General features: G+C 43.6%; 1 protein-coding gene across 5 annotated transcripts; it reads right to left on the reverse strand.

Moving 5' to 3' along the window:
* Positions 1-3,527: 3,527 nt before the first annotated feature.
* LOC121922139 (CCHC-type zinc finger nucleic acid binding protein) lies at positions 3,528-13,370 on the reverse strand. 5 transcript variants are annotated; one of them, XM_042451141.1, is made up of 5 exons: positions 13,156-13,370; positions 5,686-5,805; positions 5,390-5,482; positions 5,048-5,249; positions 3,528-4,673 (listed from the first exon to the last, which is right to left on the reverse strand). In XM_042451141.1, the coding sequence occupies exons 2-5, from the start codon at positions 5,786-5,788 to the stop codon at positions 4,556-4,558; spliced, it is 516 nt and encodes a 171-aa protein (XP_042307075.1). In that variant the 5' UTR covers positions 5,789-5,805; positions 13,156-13,370; the 3' UTR covers positions 3,528-4,555. The 5 variants fall into 5 exon arrangements, with proteins under 5 accessions (XP_042307075.1, XP_042307076.1, XP_042307077.1 ...); XM_042451142.1 differs by lacking the exon at positions 13,156-13,370 and adding an exon at positions 12,558-12,804; XM_042451143.1 differs by lacking the exon at positions 13,156-13,370 and adding an exon at positions 12,121-12,428.
* Between the last annotated feature and the right edge of the window lie 668 nt (positions 13,371-14,038).

Here is a 14,038-nt window from a genome sequence, read left to right on the forward strand (position 1 = left end):
CAGATGAACCTCCAATTTTAGCAAATGACATGGGAATAGATGGCATACCAATACAGCTGCTTCAAGCTACAGACTAAAGGGTGAAACACATGGCCAAATAAAGCGGTTTCTAACCGCTTTGAAGGTGGGGTGTTTAGATGATGCACATCTCCAAAATTGGCAGAAACTAGATTGAGGTTGTGCTCCAGGGTTAAAAACTGGAGCAAAAAGAAGCCAGGATATTGTCTTAGCCTGGAAAATGTGCAACCTCCACCCTGCACATAAACACGTCCCAATGCCAGAGCAATTCTAAAGGAGCAATGTATCCTAACCTCAACTTTAAAGCACCATATAAATGCCCCGCTGTAGGTGCCCATTTAAAAAGGACAGAGCCAGCATACCTAAGCAGTTGGGGCAGCAATTTAAAAAAGGGAAAGTGTGACACCTCCAATAGATACAAGTACAAACACACAAAAGCCAAACAGTCCAAGAGGGGACATGGGGAGAAATGAGCATGTGGGAGGGGGGGGTGTCTCCACAATTGTGCTTTGCCAGTGTTTTGCTGGGTACACTGATGCTCCAATGCCGTCCTGGTGGAGGATTGCAGGTGTGACTGTGTGGCCAAAGGGGCAGCCATCCAATGGGAGGGCAAATAGGCAGCAAGCGGTCACAAGCAGTGTGCTTGATATTGCCCAGGCGACAAATTACCCAACGTCACAATTTGATGTGACACCATGTGGTCGAGCTGTATGTATTTAGACTACATTGGGAGTGGCCAGTGTGGACAGCAGGGTATCAAACCCGTCTGTTCTGCCCCAGTGTCTACTCTAGCTCTAGAGTAGTCTGTCAATAATTTTGGAAAACAAATAATGGCCCCTAAACAAATATACATTCTAACCCCCAAGAAGGGGGACACAGGGATTACAGTAATCTCAGACACTGCATTAATCTCCTAATCTCCTATGCAAGCAAAGTAATGCTCAAATTCTACAGCAAAGACTTTTACCATATATGGAATGAGAAATGTCAGGTGTCTAAACTGGGTTCAGGAAAGGAAGAGGCACCATGGATTATATTGCAAACATGGATAATAGTGCACATCAAATAATTTGTAAAAATCAGCCTGTACTATATAATTACAGCAAAGCCTTTGATTGATCATGAAAATCTATCATACTTAAAGAAATGAGTGTATCAAAACATTTGTCTTGATGTATTGTACTCAGGACAAGAGGTTACTATTATGACAGGATAAGGAGAAACATTGGGGGGTGTCATATAAAGCTGCATTTTATCACCCTATTTTTAAAATTTGTAGACTGAACATACCATGCATACAGCAGGATGACTTGGAGATAAGTGGTGTGAAAATTGAAGGAAGGAAAAGCAACAATTTAACATATGCAGATGATACCATACTACCAGCTTCTGTGAGAAAGTCAAAGCAGGACAAGAATGAAATTGTAACCTTCTACGTTCCTGCAAGGAAGCATTCACACTGGAAAGTTACAGTACTGGAGGTAGTATATAGCTATAATGACAAATAGCCATTGCTAGTTTTATCCTTGGCAAATTTGTCAAGCTCTCCTTTAAAGTTAAGCAGATTAGCTACAATTATTTTAGCAAATTCCTTGGATAAACTGATGTGTGAATGAGTAATTCATTTGCTCTGAATCTTCCACTGTTAAGCATTGTATAATGTCAGTCACTGCTATCTGAGAGAGGAAGAGAAATTCTTACTTTACTTCCTCCATCCAGTATATTCATTTATACATATACCTTGCCCCTAAATTTTTCTTTGAGGAACCTACTCCAGATCCTTGATAATTTTGGTTCCCCCTTGCCCCCAATATTGGCAATTTTTTCTTGTACAGTCCGTCCTCCGTATCCATAGATTAAAGCATCCATAGCTTGAAAAAATTCTATATACACACACACACACAAAAGTAAACTTATGATATTTTCCATTTTATGTAAGGGTCATCATTTTACTATCTACTATAGTACTTGAACATCCATAGATTTTAGTATACACAGATAGTCCTGGAACTAAATCCCACTGGATACCTAGGGCGCAATATACTGTTTTGTGCTAAGAGTAGCTGGCTAGAGCTAACAGCTGAACTATTCCCAAATCACGCAAAGTTTCCAGTACATATCTGAAAGACATAAACAGGATACAAACATTTCTGTGCAATTTGTTGTTAGACAGGCAAGTTGACATTGACTTATGGTGATCCATGAACAAGAGAACTCCAAACAGTTCCAGCTCTTCAGTGCTTCTCAAAAGAGCACCAAGAGGAATTGGGCTTTAAAGGATTTGAATAAGTCATTTCTGTAGTTTTTTGTGGGTTTTTCGGGCTATGAGGCCATGTTCTAGAAGAGTTTATTCCTGACGTTTCGCCAGTAGCAGTGACTGGCTGCTGGCTCTGAAAGCCTTTGACTTCACATCAGGCATTTATGTGTTTGTCATCTGTTATGGGTTAAAATCAGGCAAAGTTAACACATTAATTGTTATAATCACTGTTAATATAATCCCCATTTTCTTTGCCTTGCCTTTTCATGCTTTTTGATGTGTGCATTTTCTTAACCCTGCTTGCACCTGGTTGTCTCCACATATTGTACAGCCATGATTTAACAGTTTGCTCTTCATCTATCTAACCATTAGGGTGATAAAGAACTGTTAGACCTGCCAGTATTTTGTAAGTCCGTTGGCATCATTTTGCTTTGCTTCATTCTTTACATCCTTTGTTACAAGTCCCTAAGTTGCCTCAAAACCTCCCCTCAACTCAACATGAAGGTGACTTATAGTTGAGTGTGTATACTTCAATGTTTTTCATCATCTAGTTTAAAGTTAACCAAATCATTTTGTTTCCTTAAACTGTAAACTTGCCTTTGCATTCTCACAGTAGCTGGTTGGCCACTATGCGAATAGGTGAACTCCAACAGGCTTCAGGCCTTATCCAGCATGGCACTTATACTTCCCTCTACCTCCACTATGCTTCTAGCACTCTGGAATACACTGTAAGCACTTGCTTGATGACTTCACCATGTCCCATCTACCTTCCACTAGAAAACTCTTAGTGAAAGGAGTAAGGCTATCCTCCATGCTGACACATCTATTAAGAAGCTCCCTTCCTTTCATCTTAGAGCCCTTCAATACTTTTTTACTGCAGCATTCACACGAGTGGTAATCCCTCCCGCTGGGGCACTGAAAAAGTCTAGGTAGTTCTTGTGTTTTAATACTATCAAGAGGGGGGAATCCTCAATGAGGTTATCTAATTGCTTCTCCCTTGTTGGGTCCCTGTGATTATTTGAAAGAATGGTCCTTCGCCACATGGTCCCACCCCACCCATTTTCCATATCTCCATTATTTTTTCTGAAGCCACAATGTAGAAGACTACAAGATTTTATCTTAGCCATTCATGTAGTCATTCTTAAAATTCTACCCTACATCTTATTTGGCGGTGTCTTAGGAAGTCAAAAAGCTTCCTTAACTGTAATCCTGCAGTTGTTAAGTCTATGCAGAGAGAAATGAATACAAATACTGCTGCTGAAGTGATGTATTTGACAATTCTACAGTTTAAATGATACAGGAATTAACTTCGTATAATACATTTGTGGTACAATAATCAATGTTCAGCTTTTATTCTTCCATATTTGCCTACTAGGTTGTTTTGCATTATGTACTTGAAAAATAAACCCCAAACAAAGAACTTCAGCCAAACTCCCCTTCCTCCTCCAGCTTTATTGATAGTTTAAAATTACATTTCTATATTCTAGGACTTCAATTGCTTTTACCATCTGACTTTAAAAATTGATTACAAGCAAATGAAACTCAACAGTTGTCTAAGTGATATAGTATACAAAAATAACATCTTGATTTCTGTGAAAATGCATTTCTTTGCAAGTCCTGAATAGCTCCAAATTGTGTATGCTCTAAGCATTGATGTTCTGGGTTTGATTTAGTTTGAAATATTTAATGTTTCCCATTACCTTGTTATCTCTTATTAGACATTCATTTATTGTATTACTGTTACTTCAATTCTCGATTTCTCCCTCACTCTCATGGCCATTAACAGGCATGTGCATTGTTTTGTTCATTCCACTTAGCTATATGCTCTAGGTAAGGCCTGATACAGATACTCGGTGTTATAACTGTTACTGAGGTCAGGCATTCCAAGGCCATTATTGTAATAAAATTAGTTACTGTGGAAGTTTCAGACACTTCCAGTTTGTTTTCCTCCTGCAAACGATCACTTCCATGGAACCCAGGGAGGCTTTGCTGGTCTGACTTAACTCTTTCCACTCATCCATCCCTGTTCACCAGTGGCACGGAAAGGGGGTTCTTTAACAAAGCATTATACATAACACCTCTACCAAACTAAACATAAACATTTTTTGTAGTTAAATGCAGAAAGTCGATTTCTCCACCCCTTTCCTCCTTTTACACGGCAAGTAAAGCTCACTGGCCTGGGAGTAGCCTCTATCTGCCAACCTTTGGCCAGTGAAGAGGATTCAGAGAAAAATAATACAACCATCAATCAGAAAAAGGAGGGGCGACAAAGGATAACAGTTAAGCTGTAGCCTCAATTGTGCATTCCCGTGCAAGGTGTCCTGACTCGCCACAACGATAGCAGTTGACTTCGCTAGTCTTGCTGCAGTTGATGGCTACGTGGCCGGTTTCACCACACCTGAAATCAGACAAAACAGAATTTTATTCCTACTTGGAAAGTATGGAAATAATGAGAATTTGAGATTTTGCAGATAAGGCTTCCATATACTGTGGCTTTTAGATAACTGTCAGTCACAAAATAAACTTGTCCTGTGCTTGCAGCTAATAAACATATTGAAACCTAGAGTACAACATAAGAAGTATGAAATATTAACAACTGAAAAAGGCACAAGATTACTAAAAATGGTCTGATAAACTCAAAATAATTTTTAAAATAATTTAAAAGCATTGACAGAAATACAATAACTCACTGTAAGATTATAGGAACTTGTGTAAAACCAAAATATTAGCACAATGGAACTAATGGCTGTATGCATTAAGACAAGCTTTTACCTATAGCATTTCACTTTGGTGCAGTCCTTCTGAATGTGTCCAAACTCCCCACAAGAATAGCACTTTTGCTCATCTGCATGGTCACAGTCACGAGCCAAGTGGCCAGGTTTACCACAGTTGTAGCAGCACTGCTCTCTCTCCCTCCTGGGCTCCTTGCAGTCCTTAGCAATATGGCCACCTCTACCGCAGTTATAGCAGGCTTCCACAATAAGAAAAAGGAAACAAACAAGACTATAAAACCTTGATAGCATTCCAGAACGTCTATTTAACATAGGGGTATTTCACAAATCAGTATTAACTAACCCATTCTCATCTATGTTCCCAAAATTTATTAATATTTACCATCCTCCTGAAGATCACAATCCTTGGCAAGATGACCAGATTCACCACAGCGGTAACAGATGTCTGGAAGTGATGAAGGCATAAACTGGAAGCCTGTTGAGAAAGGCATAGCTATTTAAGCAATTCAGTAGAGATAAAACACATATCACATTAAACCATCAAAGGGGATCATAATATAGCAGACAAGTTTTTTGCCCATTCATTAATGCTGTACACAGGAAAGAGAATTCAAGGGAAGTACAACATTACAAACTATAACAGAAAAATTATTGGAGCGGGAGATGGGGAGACGCTACCTCTGCCACGGCTTCGCATTCCACGACCACGGCCCATTCCAGTAGGACACTCCCGAGCCCAATGGCCAGTACGCCCACACTTGAAGCACTCGTTACTGCTCATAGCTGCAGTTAGGTTTCCTAGATGTGAGAAAAAAACAGTTATAAATCAGATACAGCCATATTCATGTTAAAAATGCTTACAAATTAGGTAGCGTCAGTCTGTTAATAGCATTCTTAGCAAAATAGTATTGGATTTCTGTTTTGGTAACTAGGGCTGACTTTGCTTAAAATTTCACATTATGAGAGTAATTATCCAAAATTCAGCTATGAGCTATGGCACATCTATACAAGGTATGCAGTAATCGCAAGTGGTCAAATAGGAATGAATGGCCATTAAGCAGCATCTGGAGCTGTTAAACCAAAAGTGGAGAGCACACAAAGCTGTTCTAACACTCACACCAGTCCTCCCTTAGAACTGGCAACTAATTTGAAATTACTGCAGGCTTCATTGCTAAAGTGGCCACTGATACAGCAAATAGCACAACTGCTAAAAGGCAGTAAAAGAGCCACCACTTTTCCCTTTTATCCCTCACCCCAGCATTGCAAGTGTCTCCATTTTATCTTAGCACCTCCAGCCAAGTATCCTCTCCCATCATTGCTCCTCCTGCAAAAGGGCTGAAATCCTGTGATGCCTTCTCCCCAGTAATCTCACAGTTCTATGATCAGGGAGGACACTGCAGCACCTCCTCCACCGTAAGGCCATTGCTTCCCAAATGGTTGAAGCATGGCCAACATATACCCACTTCCAACCAAAGGAAGTTACATATCCCTTCATTAGATTTTCAGAATCTTCACATCCACAGACACAGCATGAACAACTAGTGGGATTGTAAGAGTCAAAGCAATTTGAATGGCAGTGACCCATTTTCACATTTGTATTATGTGCCCTCAAGTCACCTGTTGACCTATGGGGACCCCATTAATGTCATAGGGTTTTCTTAGGCAAGGAATACTCAGAGGTGGCCCAGTTTCTTCCTTGGAAATATAGCCTACAGCACCTGGCATTTGTTGGCCGTCTCCCATCCAAGTACTAATCAGAGCTGACCCTGTTTAGCTTGCAAGATCAGATAGGATCTGGTGCCTTTGCGGTATTTACGCCAGAGTAGATGAACTGCATGGTTACAGTTAGATATTAGACTGACTACACTAATCCTGCCATGTCTCACTAGAGTATTTGTGATCCTTTAATTCATCAATTAATAAAATAAATAAAATTTTTATTTGTATACCGCCCTTCCAAAGATCAGGGCGGTGAACAACATAATAATATCAATACAATAAAACACAGCAAAATACATAAACCATCCAAGGAACCCAGAAGGACCCCAAAATGCATCTCAGACTTACTGAACAGCATGTGCAGCTCCAAGTCTTAGATGAAATCTCCACAGATATACACTAGGTAAGAGGTATCTCAGAACCTACTGGGCACAATCAACCCACAATCAGCCGCCTTCCAATCCCTAGAGTTCTGTATCCAAGCTAATTTGGGGTAAGGTGATGGCATCAAGCCATCTGCAAAAATGTCTTATGATAAATATTATGACAATTAACCTCAAACCCACCTTTGTTAAGAATTTTTGTTATGAACTCAAGATACATCCATTTATCTGCCATTGCCCATGCATTTGTACTGAGAATAAGTTCACATGCACTACAATGCCTAAGTGTCTAGATGTTTACATCAAAGCAATTCATTCTAACATAACTAAGGACAAATACAACTGTTCAGTCTTAACACACATCAAATTATTTTTAGAAAAAACTCTTGTGGCTGCAGATTTAGCTAGATCAGGTGAACTCTACATGTTTATTTGAGTCCAAAGTAGACAAGAAAAAATAAGAGCTGACAATGTAATGCATCTAACAACCCTAGTTCAAACTAGATGAGACAGTGGCAAACATGAAATCAAGCAATCTATCATATATAGAGGTGGGCACCTACTTAGAGGGAAAAAACCCTAAAGGTGTGAGATCCTAAATACTTTCTGTGCATGCAATTTAACTCCCAGCAGTCTGCCCCTCCAGGTGATTCTTTCTTCCTAGAGCACCTCCCATCACCTATGTACTGTACATCTTTTGCTGCAAATGTCTGATATCATACTGGCTCCCGCTCTCTCCATATATATTAGAGAGTGTGTATGTGTGTGCATATAATTGTTTAAATCTAGGTCTACCACTGGTCTAGGAGCCCTGGTCTAGGAGCCCTGGTGGCGCAGTGGGTAAATGCCTGTACTGCAGCCATTCACTCGAAACCACAAGGTTGCGAGTTCAAGACCAGCAAAAGGGCCCAAGCTTGACTCAGGCTTGCATCCTTCCGAGGTCGCTAAAATGAGTACCCAGACTGTTGGGGGCAAATTAGCTGACTTGCTAATTAGCTGACTTGCTGTTCACCGCTATGATCTTTGGAATAGCGGTATATAAATAAAACAAATTATTATTATTATTACCACTGTCTTGTGTAGTTTTATTTGTGGATCAAAAGAGATCAGAAGTCTGATACATATCTCAAGGACAGATGGACAAATGAGTTACACCACCCATAGATGTCAAAAAATATTCTGATTCAGCTTTTCAAATGTATAAGTGGTGAGCTACTAAGTCTGTAACCAGTGGAACTCTTAACAAATTCTAGCAGAAAGGATTCTCTCTCTAAAGCTGTTTTGGAAGAGCAAATCTGCATATGGTTTGTCTAATAACAGAAAACCTGAAATTTCCACAGAAAAAGTATAATACTCTGACTTAACATACTTTCAATTCTACAAAATGGTTGATGAATCCAGCTGTGTATGTTCTCCCAGGAATTACTCAAAAGTAAGTGTTATGCCTTTGTTTATGTACTTGTATTAAGAACAAGGCACATGCATTTTCAGACCTCTCAATTCTTACTACTGCTACTACTGATGAGCTGACAAGAGACAAGGTGTGAAGTGCATGTGGTTTAAGTAACTCAGATACATATACGTTGCAAAAAATGGGTTCACGCCTTGCCGTGGTGCATTCTTGCTAGAACTCGGGGGTTCAGATCTTCTGCATCTGTTAGGCATTTGGCTGCAGGAATATGCATGAAAACAGGATCATCAAGATTCATCAAGGCTCTGAAGAAGCTTCCCTCCCCTGCTCTACTAGCTCCACTACACCTTCCTTTTCCTTGGCCCCTATCTTCTCCAATACCATTATTAGGCTCCTATCTCTCTACTTGAGAGATGGGGAAACATGTAGTCTTTTGGGTGTTGTTCAACTGTAACTCCCATCAGCCCTAGCCAGCATGGGAGAGGCACTATCTGAAGAGCCAGACATTCCTCACCCCTCTCTACCTTATGGAGAGAGCCCTGGTGGCACAGTAGTTAAATGCAAGTACTACAGCCAAAACATTGTGAGTTCAATCCCAGAGGGCTCCAGGTTGACTCAGCCTTCCATCCTTTTGTAGGTTGGTAAAATGAGTACCAAGCTTGTTGGGGACAACTGCCTTACAGATTGTAAACCACTTATAGAGTGCTTATATGTAGGGATAGATATGTTGGCCATTTAGCAAATTCAAACAAAGAGCCACCAAACAGTGATACCTTTATTGGCCAGAAGCTCCACTGGCTTCTTCATCAGGCAATATGTTAGAAATCAGTCAGGAGAAGAAAATTGGAGATGTTAGTAAGATGCCTGCATTTTGTTGTTTCTGTCCTTAGTTACGATGGTATGAGGAGGGTAAATTTTACAGGCTGGCTCCTCCTCCTCTGGCTGTGGGAACTGGGAAAGTCTAGGAAATTTAAAGTATATCAACAGGACTTTTCTCTTGCAATCCAACCTGTCTCCATTCCTGTGAGAGTGCTTAATTCACTATGAAGCGGTACAGACATGAAAATGCTATTGCTACCCCTTCCTCATTTCTTCTTTCCCACAGGCCTCCAGTTCCCATGTCTCTTCATCTAGTTTCTTCCATTCCTCTGAGAAGCACTCAGCAAGAGTCCAATCCCATTATTTCTCCTCACACCTTCCCATAAGAATGTATGGTAACATGGCTATAACCTTTAGAAATTAGATTCACACATTCAGCCCTGTTACGAAGCAATTGCATCCATGGAGTAGCTGTGCTTGATGGCTGCTTACAATATCTCTGAGCATTTGTTTCCTGGATACAGTGGTACCCCGGGATACGAATTACCCAGCTTACGAATTTTTCGGGATACGAAAAAATCCCATAGGGATTTATTGTTTCGGCTTACGAAGGTTTTTTCGGGTTACGAAAAAACCTCGGCGCTATTTCGCCACCGGAGGGCAGCAGAGAGCTATTTTTTTCCATTAGCGCCTATGGCAATTCGGCTTACGAAGGTTTTTCGGGTTACGAAATTAGCCGCGGAACGAATTAATTTCGTAACCCGAGGTACCACTGTAATTACACATAGTACTAATCATCTCTTGCCCTGATCACTCACCCCTTTGTACAAAATTAGAGCTGTTAAGACACTAGGAAAATATTTACACTCTCAGCTGGAAGTCCAAGCACCTGCCAGTCAGAGAGCGGAGGGCGCTAACAATGACGACAGCTGGGGGCCAAAGGAACCATTTGGTTTACTAGCAATGGCGTCAAAGGTATTCAAATCTATTTAAGTGCACAATCCTACTTTATGTCCCCAACCCCCACAACAGTAAGTCCCCGACCTTTGGCACCTCTCCTGCCCATGCCAATTTAGTGATTCAGAAGGAACAGATAAGAAAGATTCAGACAATCATCTATCTCCACAGCAAAAAGCACTGGGACCCAAAAGATATAAATGGCAAGCAATGTTTGTTCCACTGCATGTTATACTCCACTTCTAGGTATCTTCAGGTTCTAACAGGCTGCCAACAAGCGCTGCCTCTTTTCTAAGTCCTTTGGCACACAGAGAGGACATGGGGGAAGGGGAGTTAGGAATCAATTTTAACATTTCAGCTGTGGAGACAACTCAAGAGTGTCTCTAGACTGTAATGAAGGTAGATGAAGGGACTGAGAGGACTGCCATCAAGGCAACTGTGTCTGTACCCTCTTGGTCTCCGTTTCCCAAATGCATGAGGATACAGTGAAATACTGTACTGTACCTCAGAATTATACTGGCATGGGTATATGAAGGCTTATACTCTCCATACAGCCCACAGAAGTACTGTTTTACGACTCAATGCACAACCGGGAACTTCTCCAATGTAGCAATATTTTTTCTACATGCACTGCAGTCTATTTCACACAAATTGTTAACAAGTCTGTAAATTAAAAACTACAATTAAAAGGTGAAAGCAAAACCTTGGTGGAGAGAATAAGTTCTGAAATGTCTAAGCTGTTCACCCAAGTTCCCTAACAGTTCTCCTCTGAGCAGCAAGTAGCAAAGAGACAGCAAGTGTTTTGCTTAGGCAACAGTTATAGACACAAAATGTGCATAAAACTGATTCTTGATGATGCCTGAATAAAAACACTGAATTTGCGTACTGTCTGACAGTAGCTGCTGCTATGTTGCTGCCATCAGGAGAGCTGTAGATCTGATGCAATCAGGGGCACAGAAGTCTGCCTAGGAAATGCAAGATGTCTACCAAAACTTACAAGGACATCTGGGAAGGGAAGGCTGTGAGGATTCACAATACAACCACAACTGGGGGAAATAAATTCTGCTTTAGTCAGTTTGGGAAGCCTTTTACATTCAACTCTAAAGGTAATCACAGTCAACTTCACATAATCATTGTTATCCAGACACTGATCACTGTGAAATAACACTAGATCCCTTTAACAGAGATGATCACTCACTGGGACTTTATAATTCAAGAAGCAGGACTTATTATCTTTGCCTTCAACATCCATTTCAAACAATCCTGATCCAAAATGGAGGTGGGCTCACTGACCGTCTTCCATGTCATCTCTTCAAAAGGTCTGAAGAAGTACGGTATTTTTAATGAGTCAATAGATAACTACGTATGGGGAAAATTCTTCTTTTCCTTTCTCCTTAATCCACAGACTAATCAGAGCCCTTCCTACACTGTTTCCCCTCCCAAGTTCTTCCCAGACCTGCCAGCTATCATGCATGAGTTTCACCTGTTGCTCTGAAAGGATTGCTTATCTGTTGCAAAACTACAAACATTGTGTATGCTTTTTTGGAAAGTCCACCCTGAACCAACACAAAACTGAACAAGACATGTGTATGCCATTACTGTATCTTACTTTCAGAGAACCAACTTTTACCCACCAAATAGATAAACACATCTGTTTTGGGCAAAACAACACAACACCTTTTCAGCCAAGAGCCCAGAGGACATTTTGTTTCCAGTTCCGATTTAACCATTGCTGGGTGTCTGCCATTAACACTTTCCAAACTGTGAGACGACATGCAACCAACAAGGGGCTCCAAGCCAGGCCCCTCCGGCCCATTATCCCACCTCTCTTCTACTGCTCATTCCAAGCATTCCTTAGTCTCTTGTTGTTGTGGTTGTGGTGTGTCTTCCAGTCCTTTTCAGCTGCGGTGAAGCTTATGGTGTGGTTTTCTTGGTAAGACTTGTTCAGAGGCGTGCTTTTGCCCTCCTCTGAGGCTGAGAGAGTGTGTCTGGCCCAGGTGGGCTTGATGGTCTCCAGAGTCACAGTGCAGCAGCACTCAAACAGCCCAGGACACACTGCAGAAACAACCCAGTCTGAGACCGCTCCAACTGCCCTGGCTCAGTGCTGGGGACTGTAGCTCTGGGGCCACAACGAACGACCCTTCCCAGGGTTCCCTAGCGCAGGGCCAGGGCGGTTACAGCGGCCCCGAAGCCAATGACTCCTGCAGCGTGTTCGCTATCCGAGAGTGAAGTCAAGGGGACCTCAGCCAGGCCGGGCTCACCAAGAAGGGGGCAGCTGCAGCGGCCTCAAAGCGGGCGATCTCCGCAGTGCGCTCTGGGGCCTAGTCGGGCTGCAACGATGACGATAACCGTCGGATTGGCTTCCAAGGTGCGCTTTAGTATTGCTTGGGAGACACTACTGTTACTGGCTCTCGGGCCTACGCCTTTGAGGCCGAATAGCGCTGCGGAACCATCCGCCTCGGCGGAACCGGATCCTGGGCCCGGGAGGAGGAGGAGGCGACCTCGCGGCCTAATGGTCGGCGTGGCGGGAGGGAAAGGGCGGCGGCGGGGCTGGCAATTACAAAGGCCGGAGCACGTGGCGGGCGACGCAGCCAGGCCGCTTCCCCTTCGCTAAATGGGCGGAACGAGGCGCCTCCCCGCCGCCAACATCGAGGGGGAAGGAGGCCTTCCGGGAAAGAGGCCTGGGAAGGAACACTCACTGCCCCGGAGGCCTCTGGCCGCAGAGCCCGCCTCCCTCGCAGGACGGCGCCATGGATGCCTCTGTCTGCTTTGTAAAGGACCCCTCCCTCCCGCCCACCGTTAACGGCCGCCTCGACGTCACTCAGCTTCCCGCGCAGTGGACCCTCAGACCCCGCTTACCTTCAATCCGGGGCTTTGACGTCGCCTCGAGACGGGGCCCTCAGTGCGCGCGCGCCAGCCGCGACGGACTCCTTTCCCCCTTCCTTTAAGCCCCCTCCTCTCTCTCTCTTCCTTTTCTTCTTTCCCCTTCTCCCTTCCGTTGACGATCAGGAGTCCCTGCTGGCTGCGCCACACGCGGTTTGCACACGACCCTTCCACGCACGCACCCTCCCTGACGATCTGCGCACGGCTCTCTATTCCTGAGCGCCTGCGTCCAATGGAAGGCTCGGCTGCTTCCGCGTGGCCCGATGACGTCGACATTGGGAGGAGGAAAAGGAGCCAATGAGGGCCGTGGAAAAGGGGGAGGAGGAGGAGTCCGCCTAGCCGCGGAATCTCCCGGGCGCTGGTTCTTCTGGTTTCAGAGGGAAGGGAGGGGGAATAAGGAGGAGGAGGAGGAATAATAATGAGGGCGCGAGGCCCGACCGTTGCGTTTTTTTCCCGCCCGCGCGCGCCCAGTCACGAGACCCGAGGTCGCCTCGCCTCAGGACAGAGGAGGCGCTTTGGCCGCCCTTCCCTTCCTTCCCTGTGAGGCGGCCACGGGTGGCATTTAAAAAGAAAGACATGTTGTTAATAAAGCACCACCACGCAGTTGCTTAAGCACACACACAACACACACACACAGAGCAAGGCTTAAAAGGGGCCCAGGCGATTCTAGTCTTGGTCAGGGATGTAGCCAAGGGGGGGACTTGGGGTCCGGTCGGAGTCCCCCTTCCATTAGAAAAATGAATGTTGTGTGCTGCCGCACCCAAGCCCCATTATAATGCTGACACTTTGGCCCGTTACAGATGGGCTTAAAAGTACGTGCGGAGAGCGTACTAGGGTTAAGAAGGGGGCGTGCTTCCGT

Source organism: Sceloporus undulatus, chromosome 2, assembly GCF_019175285.1.
Source record: "Sceloporus undulatus isolate JIND9_A2432 ecotype Alabama chromosome 2, SceUnd_v1.1, whole genome shotgun sequence".
Lineage (NCBI taxonomy): Eukaryota > Metazoa > Chordata > Lepidosauria > Squamata > Phrynosomatidae > Sceloporus > Sceloporus undulatus.